The sequence below is a fragment of the Poecilia reticulata genome, linkage group LG15, assembly GCF_000633615.1.
Source record: "Poecilia reticulata strain Guanapo linkage group LG15, Guppy_female_1.0+MT, whole genome shotgun sequence".
NCBI lineage: Eukaryota > Metazoa > Chordata > Actinopteri > Cyprinodontiformes > Poeciliidae > Poecilia > Poecilia reticulata.
The window spans coordinates 874,540-898,027 of record NC_024345.1 but is presented as its reverse complement, the minus strand read 5'-3'; the positions used below and the strand labels follow the sequence as shown (position 1 = coordinate 898,027).

The following is a 23,488-nucleotide window of genomic DNA, read 5'->3' as shown; positions in this document are numbered from 1 at the left end:
AAAAGCTAAATTAAAAAATGGTTAAATGAAAAATAGATTAATGAAAAGTGGGTAAATGAAAAATAGATTAATGAAAAAAGGGAAATTGAGAAATTGATAATATGAAAAATAAATAAATAAAAAAATGGGTTAATGAAAAAGCTAAATTATTTATTTAACAAATTATTTATTTATTTCACTCATTTTCTTCATTTTTTGATTTATTTTACTCATTTTTTATTTATTTCACCCATTTATTTATTTATTTAATTTTGGCTAAAACGGCTCTCCATACAAGTACAAGTAAAAAGTAAAGTGTAATAAAGCTACTCCTAAAAGTTAATCTTTTTCCAAAAAGTTACTGGAGTAAATGCAAATAAGTAAAGACAACTAACAAATGTGAAAATACATACAAGAGGGTTTTAACAGTTTCTTGCACACACCAATAGTCACCTGAATCACTGTCACCACGACAAGGTGAACCCAATCAGGAAGTCTCACATGCTGTGCTCTGCTGGTGAGGTAATCAACGGTCCAGGCAGTGAGCTGACAATCCATATCAGCTGTGTTATGTTCAACTGTTTTGTTTATAACAAAGTGAAATATGACAACAACAAAAAAAGAAAGGCATTTGTATACATTTTTTTAGATAACATCTTTTTTATCAAGGAAAGAAAAAACAAGGAAAAACAATGGAACAGAACCCAGAATACAAAAAAGTATGTCAGGGGTGAACGTTTCGATAGTAAATATATTGATATGAAAACAAAAAATAGAAACCAGATATTATAGACATGACTAATTAAAAATATCCAGGGATCTACCACATTCATATGTGTTTACAGCTTTTATTGTTCGTACTTTTGGAAGTACGAAGTAGAGTTCAATTTCCATAACCAAAATGCTGCTACACTCACGAGCAGTAGGTGGCAGTATGAACCTTAAAGAGAAGAAGAAGAAGAAGAAGAAGAAGAAGAAGAAGAACGCTCGCTCGCTCTGTCTCTCGCTCTCTCTGTCTCTTTATTTTTTTAATATGGCTAAGGGCTGTGTCAGGAGCTTGGAAGTAGGGTCAGAGTGAAACAAAAAGTCAATCCCTTTAAATAAACACCGGGAACAATGTGAACGACGAACTGTGCTTCATTTACATCGAATCCGACGTAGTTTAACATACTTTGTGTTACTATGTGACAGCGAGCTTCAGAGAAGTTATTTAAAACTACTAAAGACAGGTGAATTTGATCATGTCTTCACCTAAGTTTAACGCTGGACTTGGAAATTCTGCTACGTCAGCTAATGTCGAGGTAAGAGCTAACCTAAAGTCGGCCCCAGCTGTTGAAGTCTTTTGGCGCTTGACTGTTTACAGGTGTTAGCTTGTGATGGACAGCGAAGATGTTCACACGGTAGTATACAGGCAAACTTTGTTTAGCTTGTGGCTACAAGTTGTGCTTCCGGTTTCTGATCATACTAAACAGCTAACTTACCTATAATTAAACTTCTGCGTTTAGTTCAGCAAGGAGAACGATTGTGGGAAACTTTATAGATCAATGAGACAAACCGGAACGTCAAGTTTTATTTTATTTTAAATACTTTATAAGGAGTACCACGTTTGATTTGCTATCCAAAACATGCAATGGCGACTATTTAGTGATTTCTATTGTTTTGTCCAGAGTGTACATTAAAGTTACATTCAAGTCAGCAGTGGTTATTATCACCTCCCCACGCATGTTTTTTGTTTGCTTTCGCATTTTAATCTTCTCTCAAGTGAAATTGTATTTCAGGTTTAATTACACTTGTAGTTGACTGTATTTGTTATGGAAGCCCACTTCCGCCACCCAGATAAACAAAGAATAATAAACTTATATCTCACAATATAGAGTGAGAAACTATATTATGATGTACAGAACCTCAGACCAACTATCATATATATATATATATATATATATATATATATATATATATATAGTGTGTGTGTGTGTGTGCATATTTCAACAGAATGTCAGAGAGGGCTGTCATAGAAATGGACCTGAGTTTTTTGATCACTTATTTTTTCATTATTTTGTTTTCTCATGAATAATTAAGTTTTGTAAAAGTTTAATATATATTTTAATTCACTCTTTTGCTTTTTTTTTCTTATAAACACACCAGCTTTTGCTTTCGTTTCTATTTTTATTACTAACGTTTCAGCATTTTTCACCATACATTCTTATCTTGTCTGTGGTGTTTCATCATCATTCCACTCTTATTAGTAAGCACCGGAAACTGCAAAAAGAAAGAAAGAAATGTAAATAAAAAAACAGCACAATGAAGGCTTAAATATAAACTGGAATGTGCCTAGAATCATTGTAAGATGTAGAGAAAAAAAAGAAAAACATCCCTTACTGCTTCAGAATGTTGTATTTAGAGTCGGAGATGACTGGAATCTCTTTTTTTTTTGGGTGAATAGGCTGGACTCGTTTGCCTGGGAGTGAACAACCAGAGCTACATCTGTGAATCTGGCCACTGCTGTGGACAAGCAGAGTGCTGCAGTAACTTCTATGAATTGTGGTGTGAGTTAATTTTCTATTTCCTTCTTCATTAGCAGGAGAAAGATATCATAAACCAGTAAGCATCGTATTGTTTAAATGAGTCCGTGGTATACAGTATAGGTTAAAGCAAGGTTTTATTTGTGATGTATTTTTTTTCTGTCCTAAGACAATCTTGTTATAAATAGACTAATAATGATGTTTCTCTTTCTTCTGTATTCAAAAAAAATTCTTTGGAGTTTTCTACATATCCTGGGAAAAGAATGCCATGACTGTTAAATTGTCATGTTGTACACTTACTACTACTACTAGTTTTGGTGTAAAGTCATAATCTTGTGATCTGTCCACACATATACTCTTAATTTTTGCCTCTATGGAGCTTCTACTAAAAGCTTTACAATATATTTTTTTCCCCATCCACTCACTCTGGTACATTACAGCCTATCGTGCATTAGAGATTCGCTGATTACTGTTTTAGAAGATGATGCTAAATACCGATGTAAAGTTCTGTCAACAACAGTTTGCAGGATTCAGAATAGATGTTATAATATTGCAGCTTTTTTTTGTTATTAAATTAAATTGCAAGTTTGAGTTTGTTTAAACACAGAACTCATATTTTGAGCACATTTGAGTATTTGCCTAAAGTTTAGAGTCCTGCAGAAGTCCATTTTATGATGCCATTCCAGTTATGAGCTACACATTAATATGTTTCCTTGGTGCGCTGTGGTTTCCCTTCAGGGTTCTGGCTTGTATGGGCCGTGATTATTATCCTGACAGGCTTTTGCGTGTGTCAACACTGGCGGGCCAAGCAGCGTTTTCAGCAGGAGCGCCGGCAGAACGAGATCAACCTCATTGCCTATAGGGAGGTTCACAACAACTCTCAGCTGCCCCTCTATCTTCGTAAGTTGTACACCTGAAACCGCTTGTGAACTTTGTTACCTTTACATATTCTATACCCTGAATGTAGAGGAGGGTTTCAAAAGGGCCATCCAGTCATATACTATGTTAGGTTATGAACCCAGACAACAGGCCATATGCAAGTGCAAAAGGAAATATTGCATAGGTTTCAGAATTTTATTAAAATTTTAGGCAGTACTAGTGAGCACAGTAATGTGCCTCGCTTTGTTCAATTTCAACTGCAAAGTGCTGTGTGGTCTCAAGCAAAGCCCAACACAACATTCTGCAGTCCTCCTCGGTCCTGGCTGTTCCTGCACACAGTCGCTGAATCCGCCTTTGGAATGCACATGTTTGGATTACAACTCATCAAAACCACAGCCTGGAGATTCTCCACTGCTGACATCATCAGAGCATCGATCACTGCTACACTTTGCTTTCAACTTTGTTTTCTACGGAAAACTACGGAAAACAAAGTTGCACAGAGAATATAAATTACGTCCGTTATACAATCAAAATACAGTATTTTCCGCACTATAAGGCGCACCGGATTATAAGGCGCACCTTCAATGAATGGCCTATTTTAAAACTTTTTTCATATATAAGACACATCGCATTATAAGGCGCATAGAATAGACGCTACAGTTAGGATTGCCACCCGTCCCGTATTGAACCGATACAGGACACGATTTGTTCCGTACTCTACAAATGTGGATGTATAATAATAAAGAAGTGGTCCCCGAGTACTTTATATAGTAGGCTGCCCCAGTCATTGTTTCACTCACGGTGTTGCGATAGTGCCCAACTGCTTTCTGGGTAACGCAGACAAACCGACACGCTGCCGCCGCAGTCTCAGTCTCTCTTTCCATTCCCCGCCCCCCGGCTTTAAATGTATAGAGGCTGGTCCCTTGGTAACCCTAGTCAAAGCACCCCAGATGAATATCTAAAGCCACTTTGTTGACATAAAGATTGTCAACAAAACAGTCCGACTCGGGTCGACGAGGAAAGCCTGCCGCGACTTGCCCGGGGCGGCGTGGCCGAACGATGGTCACCCTTCTCCGTTCGCGCACAGCATGTTCGTGGAGAATGTGGTGCTAAATGATGACCTGCAGACGACCTGATTATCAGGTCGGTAGGTAGATAGGTCAGTCAAACTTTATTAACAAACCAGCGTTCTGACAACTATCAAAGCATTCACCGCGCACTTCTTCTTCTACGGGTGAAAATGAAGTCGGGGGCTGCTTACCGTAGTTGCTAGATCTGTTGTGGCTCAATATTGGTCCATATATAAGGCGCATCGGATTATAAGGCGCACTGTCGGCTTTTGAGGAAATTGAAGGTTTTTAGGTGCGCCTTATAGTGCGGAAAATACGGTACTCTAATACCAAGACGGACGGACGGATTGATCCCAGTTGGAAAATTGGTTTGCAGCATTGTCACCAGGCATTTACGTGAGATATACATACAAAAACATGACATAAGCAGTGAATAAAAGCAACAACATTAACAGCAACAAAGTTCAATCTCACAAATTTATGGTACCAGTTTACTGTTTACTGATTTAATCACTAATTGTGGTATGAAAGAAATTTTGTCCTGTTTCTTGGGAATAAAAGAAGGCAGTACCGTCGCCCTGAAAGAAGCGGCTCAAATGAGGACATCACGGGATGTGCATTGTCTGCTATAATCTTGCTTGCCTTTCTCAGAAGATGTATATTTTTTCCATGCTTGGCAGAGTGGTTCCTAAAAATTTGATGGCTGTGGTCACTGTAGTTCTCAAGGATTTCTTCTTGGCCTCAATAGCTTTTGCCAAACCAACAAATGTTACAAAAGGTTAAAATACTCAATGAAAGCAGAATAAAACATTACAAGCATTGAGTCATTGACTCTATAAAAAAAGTTTCTTTAAAACGTGTAGTCTCTGCTGAACCATAGTGCTAATAAGGTCAGCCCAGTAATCCCAGTTTCAGTGACAGTCCAGAACCTCGCCCAGAGTCTGTCTGAATCTGCTCTCTGTCGATGATGGTTGGGGAGAACGACTGAAGCTTCCTGAATTCCTCCATTTTGTGTTCAGAACAAATTTAGATGTTTTGCACCAATTAAAAAAGAAGTCCAAGACTGGCCCATCTCCTTCTACCTTGTCGTTTAACAAGCTTACCAGGCCCCTGTGGTCAGCATATTTAATTAAACGTGTTTAGCTTTTTAGCATTAATCTTCACAAGTACTAATATATATCTGTAACACTGTCTTCTGCAGGACTTTTGCCTGTCTACCTGCTACCAGCCTATGAAGAGACAGTCAACCGACCAGCTACCCCTCCACCTCCGTACACACCTCTCCAGTTGGTACCACCGTCCGGTGACCCTCCTGAGGAAGTCTACAGCCCCCACTCGGCCGTCTCCATGCCGTGTGACGCTAATGTAGCACTTAGTGGGACTCCAGAGACGACGCAGTTCTACTCCAGCAGTACCAACGGCCCTAACAAGGACTCAACAGCAGGCCGGTACCGGCGCTTCACTGGGGATTCTGGGATTGAAGTGTGTGAAGGCCAGGACCATCCATGGGATCAGCATGAGTTTTTTGACAGAGAAGAAACGTTAGAAGAGGAGGGCTTGAGGGGAAAGGATGAGCCAGATGGCTGTACTGATCCCCAGACTCCTGAACAGGGTCTTGCTGGTGCACCTGCAGCTGATGACACCCAAACAAAATCTCCTGGGTGATGATGTCTGTCTTGTAGTTTTGGAATGTTGCACCTTTTGTACCAAGACGTTGGCTCTTTCTGCAGACCTATTTATTCAGACTGTGGGTATTTGGTTCATTAACCTAATAGTCTGATAGCTTGATTTGTACATGGATACTTGAAAATGGTCACTCTTAGGTCTTAATCCACAAGACTATGTCTATTATGAACACAATGGGCCTTAAAAAGGATAAGGGTTGGTGTATGACACCAGATAATAATCCAGTTAGAAGGGAAATGAAATGCAGTTGTACATTATAGACCAGCTGTAAGCTGATGTGAAGTTAAAGTGTACCACAGTGTGATTCCTTTTTAGGGATTCAGTGCGGTTGTTTGAAAGCACTGAGCAGTCTCAACCTGTTGAGTTAGCTACATGATGCACCGACTGAGATTCCTCACTACATTACCAAAGAGAATGTCAAAGAGTATGGGGTGACATATTTACCTTCACTGGGGGGGACATGGATCATGTAGCATTAGATTGTCCAGGATGCATGAAACAACTGAAACAGTTTTTTTTTTTTTTTTCTCCAACACAATCTGAGCCTCACCTTATTATGTGCTGTATGAGGCTGATTATTATGTACCTGCTTCAGGAGAAGTACTGAAACTTAGTATGATCAGGGCCAAAATAATGAGTCTTTTCATGTGTACTGTATTTCTGATTTTATCTCATGTCTATATGTCTCATTAGTAATGAGATGGTATGCATGTTTGTTTGTTTTTTAATAAATGTATTTTTATCATTTTAAATGTGTTACTAAAACAATGGCTACACATCCTCTCTGTGTCTGATTTGTGCTGAATTTCTGTAACTGGCTGTATGAATATAATCAATTTGCAATAAGTGGAATTACCTCCATTTATTGCAAATGAGTACAATGGAGTGAGGTTACCACTGACCACAAAGTTTAACAGAACCTTCTGTTTTCTTCATGCAGACTCAAAGCACTCAATCAGAGGGAGATTTGTTCTATTTGGTTCCTGTACTAGTTTAGTAGTTGCTGTATCTTAACTGGGCTCTACTATCAATGTGTATTCAGGTTTTAAAAAGCTGCACTTTCAAAACCAAGAACATGTTCCATCATATCTAGTCTGCTGAAAACCAAGTTGTTGTTCTACGCTTTGCTTCGTCCAGAGGATCTGGCCTCTTGACTATTGAGAAACAATTGCTTCCTGGAGGCGTGACCTCTGTTGAAGCTTTAAATTTTATCCAATTGCTAACTTTTCCTGTGACTTATGGCTTGCAGCAGTTCGATACTATGAAGTTGCCTGCACTTCCTCTGTAGTCATTGCTAAAACTACAGGGAGACTACAATTCTAAAATGGCGCAGAAATTTTACTTCATCGTTCAAAACTTCTTCTGATTGCTGATTGGCCTGGTTGAAATTCTACTGGAGGGATCCAAGTAAATGGGGGGGAAAGCCCAGACTGAGCTGTGAAATGCAGCGTTTCCCCCAGAAAACTTGCTAAGTCCAGTGAACGGGGCGCTGAGGCATTTCACCATGTTTTTGAATTAAAAGGTGTTAAATTGAGAGAAAATATAAAAATATTACTTGGTAACTATATATTGCAGGAAGACATAGGCAGTGAAACGCTATTTAAACCCACAACTATAGAATCTTAAAAGCAAAACAAAAAAAGAATATTTGCCCTTTTGTTATGTTATATATTTAAATCTCACTAAGTCATGGGTTAACATTTAAAATGTTTTATCTTGCATATATGTTAAATAAATCAACTTTTGTTGCAAAGTGCTCCAGAAGTAAATTTATATGTGAACATTTTAGGTTAATATGACAGACGATTCCTTCCTCCGTGTCTGCTGCAATGTCTGACCTGTTGAAAGAGGATAAATAATTAGATGTGCCAGACATTTTGATTAATTAATAAATGTCCTGAGGAGGAAGAAAACATGTATGTTTAAAAATATTCATAATCAAAAGTCTGCCTTGCCTTTTTTAATTACTTTTTTTTTTTTTTACAATTAATACAGCTAATATCTTCTGCTGTCTTGGTTTAGACAAGAAGGGACGACCGCTCCAAGATGGCCGCCGTATTTCCTATTGTCCTATGGTTCCTCCCATACAGCAGATGGTAGCATGCTGAAGCCACAGACATAATTTATATCCGTCTATGGCTGAAACAACAGGAAGAGCAGAGAGTATTGGTTTAGATCGGCTAGAAGAACAACCTGCATGCATTATTTGTACTTAAACTTTTCTGTACATCTACAGACTGATAAATGTGCTGCTCTTATTTCTCAGTAACTCTTTATGTCTCATATGACCGTCTCAGCACTCAAACAGTTGTGAATCAGAGCGTCCTTCCCGATGATCCAATCATAGCGCAGACCTCTCGGAGCTTGCCACTACTGCGCACGCTCCTCCCACAGTCACTGTCCAAGTTAACGTTGAGACGGTAAGTGGTGCTTTTAGTCGAGTATTTTATTCATTTCTTTCCGTTTTAAAGAGCTTTATTGGAAGAAAATGCTTCCTGTTGTTCTTCTGGCTCTGACTTCCTGTGTCGGCGTTAAATGGCTGCTGTTTGACTGCTGGCTTCTCTCAGACACCTCCAGCTGCCTGCGAACCACAGTGTCGCAATGCGATTTCAAAAAGACTATCATGGCTATGTTTGCTCACAATTTACTCCGACTTGTTGTACTTTCTAATGTGTCTAATGTATCAGAGTTTTATGAAATAATTGTCGGGTTTGACCAGGTTTTAAACGGAGGCAAATATAAAATATCGCATGGCATCTACAACTGTGAGGCCACCTTCCTGCTTCTGCAGGAATTAAGATGGCAAGCAGCTTGGTTCATTGTGCATTAAATATCTAGTCATTAGCCAGTAAGAGCACCGCTATAAAGGCAGTTTGCTGCTCTGGAGCATACAGGTGTGTGTTAACGGAATACACCAATAACTCGTATGTCATCAGCATCTGCAAAACTATTGCAAACCAAATGATTCCACCTGAAAGAGCTCACCAACATGGACCACTGCCCCTGTAGAACTGATGGCACCCAGGCTCAGACTTGGGTTGCAACTAGTGAAATTTACTTTAATAACTTTGTTTTCCCCTTTAAAAAGTAGCTTTAGGAGTATTTTTACTACTCTGTGCATTTTACTTTTACTTGACTAATTTTATTATGAAGTATTGTTACTCTTGAGTAAAATTTCTGGATTCTCTAACCACTGTGAGTAACTTCTTTGAATGAGAACAAACATACTTTAACCAAAAATTCACCAGACACACACTTGCAGTTATTCATTAAGTTTTTTATTGAAAGAAACTGAAAAGTTAAATACTGCAGCTTTAAAGCATGTATAATATTTGATATGTTCTTGTTCATTAGACGTTGTATTTACCTACTTATAGTACATGAAAAGAACAAAGATCTTCATATTCACAAGCAAAATGTCCTCCGTTATTTTTTTGAAAAATTTCACTGAAAAAAAATCTAGATTCAGGAACACTGTCTCAGTCTTACTCATGTCTCAGACTCCTGTTTGTGTCCCTCGAAATGGATCAGCCTGCTTCTGACTTTAATGAGCAAACCTTTTCACCGCAGGAACATTTTCAACGTTAAAGATGACGACTTCATGGAGTGACCGTCTGCAGAACTGTGCTGAACTCCCGGCCAACATGGACGGCATTGCAATGAAGAAGTATCGACGCGAAGCTCACCACAGGTACAGTCACATCTGTATTTCTGTTCTTTACACAGATATGGTTCATGGTTCTTGTTATGACATCACAGTAGAGTTGTCAAAATAATCAGTATCTTAATATATGTGATACTATAAAACATAATTGCTCAAAGGTACTTAGGTGCATCAAAATCAATATGAACAGAGCCATTTATAATTATTTGTCTAAATTGTGGCACTTCTTTCAGCAGCAGTGCTGCAATAACTCCGCCCCTCCCCACAGTCACTAACCTGATTAAAACAAAGACTCGCTGTAAGTTTTAAACTCTGAAACATTGTAAAGACATCTGGGAAAAACATGAGCGACCCTTGTTATAGCTGATGAACAGCATTGTTTGGAGATAATTCCCCCATGAATGCTACAAGCTAATGCTATAACACTGATGTTTGAGATCGGATCGCCCCCTTCCCCCCCTCGTCCTGTAAAATACAGAATCGTCCTGTATTTGGCTGATGGATGTTGCGTTCCGTATTGAACCGATACCGATTGTTCTGTATTTCTATACATGTCTGATAGACACGCCTATTACCCACATATCAATGCTAAGAGTAACAATAATGACCAAAATAAAACACACAGAACGCTACGATTGGAAGCTGTTGTCACGGTTGCCTAGAGACAGTTACCACGCAGCCGAGGCGTGATGCTATCAACCCGCGTCGTCTTAAAATGTCACATGATTCAGGTTTAACCTCACATTTAACTCAGGGGTAATTTGACTCAGAATTGAATTAACCTGGTTGATATCTCCTGTTCTGTAGCTCGGTGAAGCAGTAATTATTGCTATGCTTTGAGTGTATTTAGTGAAATTATTGCAAAGAAAAAACCAATACAGAGAATCACACGAAAGAGCATACTCCCATTGTAACAATGAGCAGTTTAGCCAATCTGAAATGAAGTATTTACTTTTTTTTTTTTTTGTAAAGAAACTGCTTCTACTCTTTTGAACTTAAAGGCCTGTCAGAATGATAGCATATTAACATTATTTGAGTTGATGAGGATCATCTGGCAGAAACAAATCAATCTGTGTTGATTTGAACTTTCTGTATTAAACATTAGTGGCTTGAGGCATATCTAATCTCTCTGGTTTATGCATATTGCTACATGAGTTCAGTAGTAATCCTACATGTATTTTCTATTGCAAAGCTTTCCGAGGGATCTGGCTCATCCTGCAATGAGGTACGCATCCCTTTTGTTTTTGAAGCTTACTGTGATGACCGGAATTACGATTTCCATGATGTGACATAATTCTTCATAATACTTTCATAAAATGTCATCAGTACTGACACAACACCCAGTAGGTGGTCCATGTGAGTGTTTTGGTTGTGAAATTTAAATGGTGTCACAGATTATATGACTATCTGTATTTTAGAATCAAATTTAAAAATAATTTTTTGATACCAGAGAGAAATTAGATGTTATAACTCATATTCAAGGCTGCACAGTGGCGCAGTTGGTAGAGCTGTTGCCTTGCAGCAAGAAGGTTCTGGGTTCGATTCCCGGCCTGGGGTCTTTCTGCATGGAGTTTGCATGTTMTCCCTGTGCGTGCGTGGGTTTTCTCCGGGTACTCCGGTTTCCTCCCACAGTCCAAAAACATGACTGTCAGGTTAATTGGCCTTTCCAAATTGCCCCTAGGTGTGAGTGTGTGTGTGCATGGTTGTGTGTCCCGTGTGTCTCTGTGTTGCCTTGCGACAGACTGGCGACCTGTCCAGGGTGTACCCCGCCTCTCACCCGAAACGTTGGCTGGAGATGGGCACCAGCACCCCTCCCGACCCCACTGAGGGAAAAAGGGTGCAAGAAAATGGATGGATGGATGGATGGATGGAACTCATATTCAAGGTTCTTCAGATGGTGATGGTTGTGCATATGGATGTCCTGTAGCTGTGTATTAAAGTGGATCTGAAGAAACTCCAGACTAAACACGCACTGTTTTTCTAAGACAGTCTCATGAAGAGGATGGTCAGGGTTGTCCATAATTTTCTTGATATTATGTAAAATCAATCTTTGCATCATTGTTTCCAAAGAGTCCACATTCGTTCCCAGAGCAGAACCGGCCTTCTTTATCAGGTTTTGGGGTTTTTAGGTCCCTGGTTCTGATGGCAGTAGAAGAGACGGCTGTCTCAACAACAGACTTGTAGAAGATCTGCAGAACAGAACAGTCAGTGATGGGATGAGGGACATCAATTGCTGTAACATTTATCACCTTGTTAGACCTCTTTCTACCTCTGGAACTTTAAAGTCCCAGTAAAATACATTTGAGTTTATGGGCACTATGATGCATCTAGGAGTCAACAGTTGCACAAAGCTCTGCGTGTAGCAGCTCTGACTTGGTGTCCCTGTTGCTCTGAACAGTTGTATTCCATACCAAAGTGATTAAGGGTAAATTAACACATTTTCAGGCTCACATATAGGACAGCACATCAGTAATTTTCATTTTTTCAGCTCTCCACTTTGTTTAGTTAAAAAGTGTCTCATGCTCCCTCTGGGTAATGCATATCTTCATCATCCCAGTAACATCCTAATGTTGCCATGTAACAACTTGAAATAATTTTTATCTATTTGAATGTGTAGTGCATGTCTGTCTGTGCAATAGATGTGTTCTGGGAGGATTAATTTATTTTTGCGATGACCTGCTTTTGCAACTCACTGTGTCTTTTGATCAGTCATTTACCTAGGAGTCGCTTGGAGGGAATCGGAAAAGTGCACAATTTAAAAAAAGACAAAAGAATCGCTCTTAATTGTTACTAGATTCGTGTCATTGCAGAGTGTTTGTCAATCGAAGCTTGGCCATGGAAAAAATCAAGTGCTTTGGATTTGACATGGATTATACTCTTGCTGGTAAGTACAGTATAACCCTAATTTAAAACAAAAGTCATCTGAAGGTTTCTGAGAAAACAACTTTGGTAAAACTTCTGTAAATAAATCCTAAGAACATCCCAGAATGTGTTCTCTCTCTTTAATGGAAGAATTTAGTTTTGGTTCAAATTCTATTTCATCATTTGAATACTTCTGTCTGTCCCCTGTATACAGTACTTTTAGGGAAATGGTTTCTTATTTAAAAAATGAATTTATTTATTTGTTAGCACTTTTATGTATTTTTAATATAGTATGAACTTAAGTGGTTCAGATATTGTGTTATGCTGTGACGATCATTCTGCCTCCCCTCCTGTGCAGTGTATAAATCTCCAGAGTACGAGTCACTGGGATTTGACTTGACCGTTGAGCGTCTGGTATCCATCGGTTACCCCCAAGAGTTGCTGAACTTTGTCTATGATCCCTCCTTCCCCACCAGGTGGGTTCCTCTCAGCGTCTTGTTTGGTTTTCTGACTCGGTCGTTGTTGCAGAGATCGAATCTCTTACCTTCACTTATCTGTCTGCATCATCTCAGAGGTCTGGTGTTTGACACCATGTTTGGCAACCTGCTAAAAGTGGATGCCTATGGGAACATTCTGGTGTGTGCACACGGGTTCAACTTCTTGAGGGGGTGAGCTTCACACGCCGACATCTCTCCTTATTCCACCTCATAGTGAGACACTGAGGTTCTAATCACAACCACGTAGCAGACATGATATGTATAACGTCTCACTAGAGCTTATGCATTATGTTTGGCTAGCAGCAGTAGGCTTGTCGCGATAACAAATTTTGCTGGATGATAAATTCTTCCAGAAGTTATTGCGATACACGATAATATTCTTTTGAGATCATTCTTAAGTAATATAGAGGTAATAGCAAAATAATAATGCAAGAGCGCATTCTAAAAGGTTAGTAAACTTTACATTCTAATGAACATTTAACACTGGAACTGGAAGACATTTTAAATATCAAAAATAAATAAACAGCAATAAATAAAATCAATTTCGAAGTGTTTGTAAAAAAAAAATTCTCCTTCAAAAAAGGGATAGTTGCACCAGACTGAAGATTTTTATCATCCAGTCTTTGGTAGAAAGAGAGGTAAAAAGGATAAACGATAAATCATGCCAATGGAACTTATTGGCTTTGTTTTAATTTATCATACGATTAATTAATTTATTGCTTATTGTGACAGGTCTAAGCACCAGCATTTAAATGGCTCATTCAAGCCCACACACTGAATGCATGGATGAAAGCAGCTGACTGTGTTATTTCTGTGCACAGACCTGAGATCAGAGAGATGTATCCCAACAAATTCATCCAGCGTGGAGATACCGACCGTTTCTACATCCTGAACACACTCTTTAACCTGCCGGGTTAGTATAGGCTCCTTTTACATCTCCATTCTAAAATGAAACATGACTATTCACTCTAAAGACCTGGGTATATGTGGGTGAAACTAACCAGAATTATTTCTTACTCTGTACCTAAGAATTTAAGGTAAAACACAGTAATAGCTTCAGAATGGCTGGTCAAATATTTGGAAAATGAAAAAAATATAATGATAATTAAAGCTGCAAGCAACCTCAAACAGTCAAACGACTCCTTGATCTCCAACACCTCCACCCCAGTGCCGTAGTCAACATTCTAACTCTAGTCACACACTTGGCGACTTAAGCACCTTCAGTGCAGCCCCTTCCATCCCCCAGCCCACACAGTCCAACCAGCAGTCGGTACTGAGAAGAATTCAGTATCTTGTTGCTCTGTGTGGGTCAGACAACTTGACATCAGAATGTGTCAAAGAATAGAACCAAGATGTGCAGCAAGCAAATCAAGAATGTGATTTGCTTGCTGCACATCTTGGTTCCATTCTTTGACACATTCTGACGTCAGAATATGTCAACTTCCTGTTGGGAGAGGGTGGGGTTAAGGTGATGTCATCATGTTACCATGTGAACGTAATAAGATAAGTGCTGGTCTGTTAGAACGCACAGAAAGCGTGATGCAGCAAGCATCCCACGCGTGGACCGTTTTCTGCCTCAATGTTTTACGACGAATCGGCAGATTTTCAGGCCTAGCCTTGCCCACGTGCTTTGATGCAGAAAAAACCATGAAGGTGGAAAAACATTCACAGTTCTGGTCCTTGCCGGATATCCAATGACTTTGCACAATAATCCAAATACAGTGAAAATGACCACCATAGGTAATGAGTCGACACAGCCAAAAAACCTTTGGCCATGCCAGTCATGTGTTTTATGGCAAAGCAAATTTGATGTAATACTGTATAACCAGACTGTTCATTTTGTTTTCCTCCACAGAAACGTACCTCTTCGCTTGTTTGGTGGATTTCTTTACTAACTGTCCCAGATATGCAAGGTACACACACACTCTGCCTCAGTCCATGGGGGTGATTCCAATGTTTTAGAGCTGACCAAGTAAAGGATTTCCAGTGTTCCTGTATTTCCAGTTCTGGTTTCCTTTTTTCCTTATTAGTTGCTTCAGAGGGCTTTTATTGCTTTTATTGACTGAGCACAGACATCTGTGCTCAGTCTAAAAACAGCAACAAGAAACCAGAACATAAAGAAATAGTCATCAAGACAAATTTTCAGAAATGACTAGAAAGACTGACCGCTTCGAAGGACAAACAAAAAAATGGTTGGCAGAATGTTGAGTAAATTAATGATGAAAATGCTCTGTGAACTTGTCTGCAGTTGTGAATCTGGCTTCAAAAATGGCGACCTCTTTATGTCATATAAGAGCATGTTCCAGGACGTGAGAGACGCTGTGGACTGGGTTCACTTCAAGGTAAACCCTGTTCCTGTTCTTTAATAACTCCTTGGCTTCTGCTTTCTCTTTGTTCACTCACTCTGCTGGCTCTCACTTGATGTTCACAGGGATCCTTGAAAGAGAAGACGGTTGAGAACCTGGAGAAGTATGTGGTAAAGGATGTAAGTGGACTCGGCTTTCCATGAAACCTGACGTCTGACTGTAAAGAACTGTTGGGTTTGAATTGTGTTGTTGGTGTTTGTGGACAGCCGAAGCTCCCTCTGCTCCTCAGCCGCATGAACGAAGTGGCTAAAGTATTTCTGGCCACCAACAGTGATTATAAGTACACTGAGGTAAGTTTCTTCTTCCGTCATGATTAACTTGTGTAGTTCTATTATTTCTTATTTTTCCTGGAATAAATCTGCTGGGAGGTTTTATTTTTCTGAGACCGTTTATTTTTATTCTATTTTCATTGGTGTTAAAAACATGTCTCCTATCTTCTTGCAGAAAATCATGACCTACCTATTTGACTTTTCTCATGGACCAAAGGTGCGTCGAGTTTATCGGGAACCTGAATAGAACCAGAATCATGGCCGTCGTGACATTTTTTAAGACAAAGCGTTATGCAGAACACTTCCTCATGCGTGTGCTGTTCCCCCAGCCGGGAACTCCTCACCGGCCCTGGCAGTCCTACTTTGACCTGATCCTGGTCGACGCCCGCAAGCCCGTGTTCTTTGGGGAAGGTACAGTTCTGCGGCAAGTCGACACTGTAAGTGTGTGTTACTAGATAGACTTGAAAGTTATGGAGCAAAATCATCTGTTGTTCAGACAGATTTAAAAATGTTTTCTCCTTTTGTGTGTTAGCAATTTACAGAAAACTCAGCAGGCTCATAATAATACACTGAAGCTCTGATCTCTTCCAGTCCCAGTAAAGCCTCTGAATTCACTCGATAGTATTTCATCCAGCAGCAGGAAAACAAGCCTAAGCATACCTTCTCCAAGCACAAAGTAGTTATCTACTGGCCAAGGCAGTCACCTGATTTAGATCCAGCTGAGCATGGCTTCTTTGTCTTGAAGACGAACGCTAAAGGGACAAATAAGTAGTAGCTGAAGATGGATGCAGATCATCATCATCATCACTGAGGACCATAAACCAGACTTTTAAGTCTGTGTAGGGAAACTACAGAGCAGAGTAGCTTTAATTTACGTCTACCACCTTTCCCCAAATATGACGGCGTCCTGAAGTGAGAGGGGCCGAATACAAACTATGCACCTTAATCGTGTCTAAGTTAGGTTCAGGCCTCATAGCGAGAAGCTAAAACCAGATGCCGTTGAATGTCGTGTTCTCTGAAAGTGTGTGATGAAGCTGTGGATTGTTTCAGACCACGAGTCGGCTGAAGATCGGCACATACACCGGACCGCTCCAGCACGGCATCGTGTACTCTGGAGGTAAATGTTCCAATGGGTATGCCCAGGCAGATATTTGTAAGCCATCCCCTCAGTAATTATTGAATAAAAGAAAAAAATTCATCGGCACCATTTGCAAAAGTTAGTCTACATTTGTCACATTACAAACCAACTTTCATATGTTTTATTGGGATTTCATAAGAAAGACCAACATTGCTAGTAGTGCATTACTACTAGCAATGTTGTAGTAATGAAGTTGAAAGTTTTCAAAATGCTGTACTTATAAAACTCAGAAAATTATGCATTTTTATTCAATTGTTCAATTGGACTTTTTCCAATAAATGAGTTCCAGACCTTAATTATGGCTGACTCCAGTGCCAGTTTTTCACTGGTACTAGTAAAGAACCTGTTTGTTTTTCCAACACCAAAGAGTAAGAGACATGTAATTGTAAACATCTAATTCAGACATCCCACCTGTTTTTTTTTTTTGTTTTTTTTTGCTGTACTTCTGTAAATGTGAAAGATGAATAGAGGTCATTATCCCAGTATCCATATATACATGTATATATTGCATGCAGTTAAACTCCCATGTTGTGGCTGTATGGACGACCTGAGAAGCTCTGGTGGATCTTCTGTTCCTTAGAGCAGTGTTACCCAAACCTGGTCCTCAAGGCACACTGCCCTGCATGTTTTAGGTGTTTCCTTGCTTCAGCACAGGTGATTTCAATTAGCAGGTCTTTGCTGAACTGCAAACAGCAGAATGAGGTGGATTAAAGGAGGGAAATTTCTAAAACATGCAGGGCAGTGTGCCTCGAGGACCAGGGTTGGGAAACACTGCCTTAGAGTGCAGCAGGAGGCCTTTGATCAGACCTTCTAATACTCCCTTCACTTTCTCTCTCAGGATCCTCAGACATTGTTTGCGACTTGCTGGGCGCTAAAGGAAAGGACATCATCTACATTGGAGACCACATTTTTGGAGACATTCTCAAGTCCAAGAAGCGTCAGGGCTGGAGAACGTTCCTGGTCATACCAGAGCTGGCCCAGGAGCTTCATGTGTGGACTGACAAGAGCGGTGAGAGGCCTCAGCATCACATTTAAAAAGGACCTGTCAGTTTGTTAGGCAGTATGTCATGGAAAAAGTTACAAAGCTGAACAGTCAGTAACATACACACATGGACAAAATTGTTGAGTTAATGAAAGAAAAACCCACAATTGTCACAGAAATAACTTGAATCTGACAAAGGTAATAATGAATAAAAAGTCTATGAAAATGAACTAAAGAAAGTCGGACAACATTGCTTTTCATATATGCTTCAACAGAATTATTTAAATAAATAAACTTATCAAACTCCCCTAAAGCATGTTTTATATATATATATATATATATAATATATAAGTCTGATTATATATAATATAGCATTTTTATAACTACTAAAGGTAACATAGTTACTTGATTGAGCTATAAAATGACACCATGTAGATGGAAAATGTTGTACTGCCCCTTTAATGCGTCAAGCTGATTCCAGAATAATAAATCTGAACTCTGGCCACACATCCGTTTCCATTAGTTTCCTTGTAAAGCCGTAACTTTTCAGGAATGTGGTTCAAATATCCATGCATAACCTGACATACATGATCAAAACGTAGCTCTGATTTGCTTGTTTTCATACCGTTAAGTAATTATTACTCACCTGCTTTTTGCAAGTGCAAAATGCGTCCGACAGAACTGAGCTGAGAAGCTCTGTATTCACAGCTCTGTATTCTGTCACCATGGTGAAATATTTGGAAGATTAAAAAAGTATAATAATAATAATAAAATAGAAGATAGGAGAAGAACCTCGTAATTGTAGCATGTTATAGTGATAACATTGAAAAGCTGCCACAGATTATATTTGCTAAAATTGTTGTTCAGCTTCTCCAAGTAAGCTGACTCATCATTGTCGTTTTCTCTCCAGCCATCTTTGAGGAACTTCAGTCACTTGATTGCTTTCTCGCAGATCTTTACAAGTAAGGTCCTGTTTTTTCTTTAAATATATGTGTTGTGTACTAATGGATTCTTACAACATATCCTTTAACACATACTTATGAAACTGCAGGATGTGCATTTCTTCTATTATACTTCAACTATTGACAAAGAAACGTGATCATAGTGCATGATCATGACGTGATCATGCAGAACCCTTACTTTAACTAGACAGGTGAACCCTTCCATGTTTTCCATGTTTCCATCCTCAGGCATTTGGACAGCAGTAGTAATGAAAGACCTGACATCAGCTCACTGCAGAGGCGCATCAAGGTAATACCTTATGAAAGATAACCAAAAATAAAAATCTGAACAAAAGTCTATGAAATGAACAAATTACAACTAACTTAACAGAGCAACTCGAAAGGCTGCCATCACTACTCTAGAAATAGAAATAGAATTTAAACTATGTGGTTCTTGTTATCAAGCAACACAGTCAACTTTATTCAAATTAGTTTCAAAACTTTTCAGTCTATGGAAACCCAGTAAATTGTATCGAGTCATTGACTCGTTTTCCACTGCAATTCAGTATTTTCTCGACATGGTGCAGCTGCCATTTTTATAGAAACCAACGGATATTTGAATTTTTCTGTATTTCTTTGCTTTCACTATCACAGCCACATGCACTGCATCCGGAAGGTATTTGCAACTTTGGTAGAATTTTTTGAGGATTAATTTAATATGTTTTTAAATAAAGCTGGAGTATACCAAAATGTGTAAAAAATAAAGCACTGTGAATACTTTGCATTGTTATCTTATGCAAGTTGTGACCATTCTCTTTGGTCAACATGTTGTCTACAGAAAGTCACCCATGACATGGACATGTGCTACGGCATGATGGGAAGTCTATTTCGCAGTGGATCCCGGCAGACGCTGTTTGCCTCCCAGGTGATGCGCTACGCTGACCTGTACGCGGCCTCTTTCATCAACCTGCTCTACTACCCCTTCAGCTATCTGTTCAGGGCTGCACATGTACTGGTGAGTTTATTATTGCTTCATTTTAGATCTGAGCTTCTCAGTGTTTACATCTGACTCATTGTGGGACTATTTGGTAATCTTTTATGTTCCTTGCTGCTTATCCAGCAATTCTATATATAGTAACTTGAATGGACTTTTGCTAGCAGAGATGCCTTCACCTGTTTTAGATGAGAGCGGGACGCTAAAGCTAAAGGAGCTGTGTTGGAGACATCAGCACAGAAACAGGATTATGTGGTAAATGTGGTCTAACTGGTCTAGACAGACATTTCAGGGTTTAATGATACTATGATGACATTGTGCTGCCGGTGGCCAAGCATGCTGGTGGAAAGCCAATAATGTGGGCATGTTTTGCACTAAATGGAGCCTGAACTGCTCTGCATATTTATTCATATTTATTTATTCATGTACAGAGCGGTGTTACACTGATGTTTAACTATTATACTATACAAGGTTTCCCCCAGAAAACTTGCTAAGCCTGGTGGTTGGGTACTAGGGCGGTCATTCATCCAGCGGCCTGTTGGGTTTTTGAGTTAAAAAATGTTTAAAGTTGACAAGAAATTTGAAAATATTACTTGATAATTATGTGTTATTGAAAGATTGGAAAATCAAGACCTGAACACCAAAGAAATGCAAACATAAAAGAAAAAAAACTTAAATAAATAATCGATGGTTAGCCTGTTGGGGGCACAAGTAAAGTCTGAGGGAAACCCTGCCATAATATAGTATAATATTATACTATAGTACAATAATATAGTATTGTACTTTGTTATAGTATAATACTATGTATTATATATAGTACTTCATATATTATAATAAACTTAATCCCTAACCTGTATAATAAATGGCCCTGCCCAAGTCCAGACTGAAACCAGATTGAACAGATATCCAGTAATACCTCTTTCATTCTATTGGCTGAGAGGTTGCCAGGCGACTGTACATTTTTCGTTACAAGCGTGAGCAGAAAATGATTTGCAAATGAGCAGAGAGGTTTGCAAGCGGAGATTTGATCCGAGCAGAGACAAGTTTGGAGCGAGAGGAGAAAGGTTTGAGAGAGCACAGCAAATATTTGACAGTGAGCATTAGTTTTGGGTTCAAGAATTACAAGTTTTGAGAACCAAAGACATGAAATCCTGCTTTCAATCTGAAAATATAAGTACAAGTATTACAAGTTTTGAGAACCAAAGACATGAAATCCTGCTTTCAATCTGAAAATATAAGTACAAGTATTACAAGTTTTGAGAACAAAAGACATGTAATCAAGCTTTCAGACTGTAAAATGCGTGCTCTCAAATTATGGCAGGAAAATTCCCCCATCGATATGGAGGAACATCAGGCAACTGGCCAGAGACATATTTCTGCAATCCTCAATGAATTAAAGGCCATTTGCCAATTTCCGCCACTCCACTATGGAACGCACTCTGCAGCAGTTATACACCAATGAGAGTGTTTAATGCCAAAACACACTGGATAAGGTTGGATGATGAGTCGCTGGCTCTCCCCTTTGCCTGCCCGTCTGCCTGAGCTCTGCTTCTGTGTCTCGTTGTCCAGATGCCTCACGAGTCAACGGTGGAGCACTCACACGTCGACCTGATAGACACGGAGTCGCCGCTCGCCACCCGCAACCGCCGAGACTTTGACATCAAAGAAATGGAGATCAAGCGGCACCAGCTCACTCGATCCGTCAGTGAGATCCAGCCGCCTCACCTGTTCCCCCAGGCTCCACAGGAGATCACCCACTGCCACGACGAGGACGACGACGAGGAGGAGGAAGAGGAAGAAGAGGAGTGAAAGGACGCAGATAGATGAGCCTTATCTCTGTTGCACATTTTATTTGATTGTTCAAAGCGTAACGTTTTTGTCCAACTTTCAAGCGGCTGATGGATATTTAGAAAATCTCATTCAGGTTTGCTGGTTTGGCCAGGATCATGAAGCCAGTTTGGATCTAGTTGTTCTTAGTAAAGGATTCAGGCATAAGCAGATACAGCAAATAGAAAAGTAAAAATGTTTGGGTGTGTGTGGGTCCAGCTGGTTTCTGTTCAGCCGTCAGCTTCTCCACTCAGTCGAAGCTCTTTTTTCTTACTGCCATTTTGCTCTTTTGCTTTTGTTTTCCTGCAGCGTTATGCACAACCCTGCCAGTCTGTGCATGAAGGCAAAGAAGCAGCTTTATACTATGTGCTCATTTAAATATGTGGCAGATTTACAAATTATATTACGTAAAGGCAGACCAATCAATTAAAACCATCGCAACTGCTGGACTGTCGGATAAATGATGGTGATGAGTATCTTTATCAGCCTTTCATCTTGTGGGTGGTTAGTGTATCAAAAAACAAAAAACATTTGTGTAATAATATTAAAAAAAGCTCCAAGCAGAGACCTGAGCAGCTTCTGCAGGTTGTTAAACGGTTAAACAACATAACATGTTACCAGCATCCACTTCCTGTTCTCTGACGCTCTGACAGGCTGCTGCTGTTATAACATCTCAAACCAGCTCAGATGGTCAGGATGTGGTCAGATTGTGCAGCTGTACAGAGAATCCTGTAAACATGGTCAACTAATTCTGCAGAGGTGTTTTAGGTTTTGCTGGATGGACTGATGGATTATTCAATATTCTAGCTTTAGTTTATTGACCCTGAGGTTGATTAATAAGTTGGTCTAAATACCCCTTCTGTTAACCAAAGATTTACTAATCGGAATAATCTGAACTTTGTGGGCAAATTTCAGTCTTTCTATCTGATTTGAATCCGTTCCTTATCTAGATTCATGGTACAACAAGAACACAGATCAGCCTTCAGAAATTTTTCTTTTTTTCTTTTGTCTTCCTGCTGTGAGAGGTTATTCATTATTTACAGGAAGAAGAGAGACGACGGCGTTCCCTCCTATAACTTTACTCATGTAATCTGCCTGTTTAGGAAATGGCTCACATTGAGTCTTTTTCCCTCAGCAACAAAGTTCGTTAACACTTTATTTTGACGGGGTGTGCATAAGACTGACATGACAGTGTCATAAACATGACATAATATCTGTTATGAACATGAAGGAGTCTTTATGAATAGTTATGACCGTTGCCACCAAGAGTCATTTGGTAATTAACGACACTTTTAATGCAAAGTTGCACTAAAAATGGCTGAAAAGTCCATTAAAAGTCCCGACTTTGCATTACTTTGTAAATAATGACACTTTAATGCAAAGTTGGCACTTTTAATGGATTTTCAATGCAACTTTTAAAGCAACTTTGCATTAAAGGTGTCATTATTTACCGAATGACACTTCATGACAACAGTCATAAACACTAATAAAGACTCCTTCATGTTCATAACAGATGTTGTCATGTTTATGACAGTGTCATGTCAGTCTTATGCGCACCCCGTCAAATAAAGGGTTCATACAGAAGTGTTCTCATCCTGATTTTGTTGTTCTACACCTAGTCGATATGTTTACTTGTTTTAAAAAGATTTTTGTTAAACAATCTCACATCATCTCTATTGTCTCCGTGATTTAAGCATTTGGATTTTTTTCACTTAAAAATCCAATTTTCATGTGAATTTGATTTTTTTATTTATTTTTTGTTATTGTTCCCCGTGTAAAAATGTTGAACTGTAATCAGATTTTTTTCTATAT

The 23,488-nt window shown here is 39.3% G+C and overlaps 2 protein-coding genes across 5 annotated transcripts in view; both read left to right on the top strand.

Annotated features, from left to right (window-relative positions):
- Window positions 1–6,917, top strand: part of wbp1la (WW domain binding protein 1-like a) — a 13,424-nt gene extending 6,507 nt beyond the window's left edge. For 2 of the 3 annotated variants that reach the window (XM_017309180.1, XM_017309178.1), the window contains 3 exons: window positions 2,423–2,525; window positions 3,240–3,401; window positions 5,652–6,917. In XM_017309180.1, coding sequence (XP_017164669.1) covers window positions 2,423–2,525; window positions 3,240–3,401; window positions 5,652–6,115 — 729 coding nt within the window. In that variant the 3' untranslated portion in view covers window positions 6,116–6,917. Of the gene's footprint in view, window positions 1–277; window positions 1,281–2,422; window positions 2,526–3,239; window positions 3,402–5,651 lie in introns of those variants that run through there. The other variant, XM_008428935.2, reaches the window with a different exon arrangement.
- Window positions 6,918–8,318: 1,401 nt separating this feature from the next.
- nt5c2a (5'-nucleotidase, cytosolic IIa) lies at window positions 8,319–23,036 on the top strand. Of its 2 annotated transcripts, XM_008428937.2 has the most exons (19): window positions 8,320–8,556; window positions 9,707–9,827; window positions 10,993–11,025; window positions 12,611–12,684; window positions 13,021–13,138; window positions 13,235–13,330; window positions 13,981–14,072; window positions 15,015–15,072; window positions 15,408–15,501; window positions 15,591–15,644; window positions 15,732–15,815; window positions 15,970–16,011; window positions 16,124–16,231; window positions 16,845–16,911; window positions 17,771–17,941; window positions 18,825–18,876; window positions 19,105–19,165; window positions 19,694–19,870; window positions 21,419–23,036. In XM_008428937.2, exons 2-19 carry the CDS (start codon window positions 9,727–9,729, stop codon window positions 21,656–21,658), a joined length of 1,722 nt encoding a protein of 573 aa, XP_008427159.1. In that variant the 5' UTR covers window positions 8,320–8,556; window positions 9,707–9,726; the 3' UTR covers window positions 21,659–23,036. The 2 variants fall into 2 exon arrangements, with proteins under 2 accessions (XP_008427161.1, XP_008427159.1); XM_008428939.2 differs by lacking the exon at window positions 10,993–11,025 and having other exon boundaries at window positions 8,319–8,556.
- Window positions 23,037–23,488: the final 452 nt, after the last annotated feature.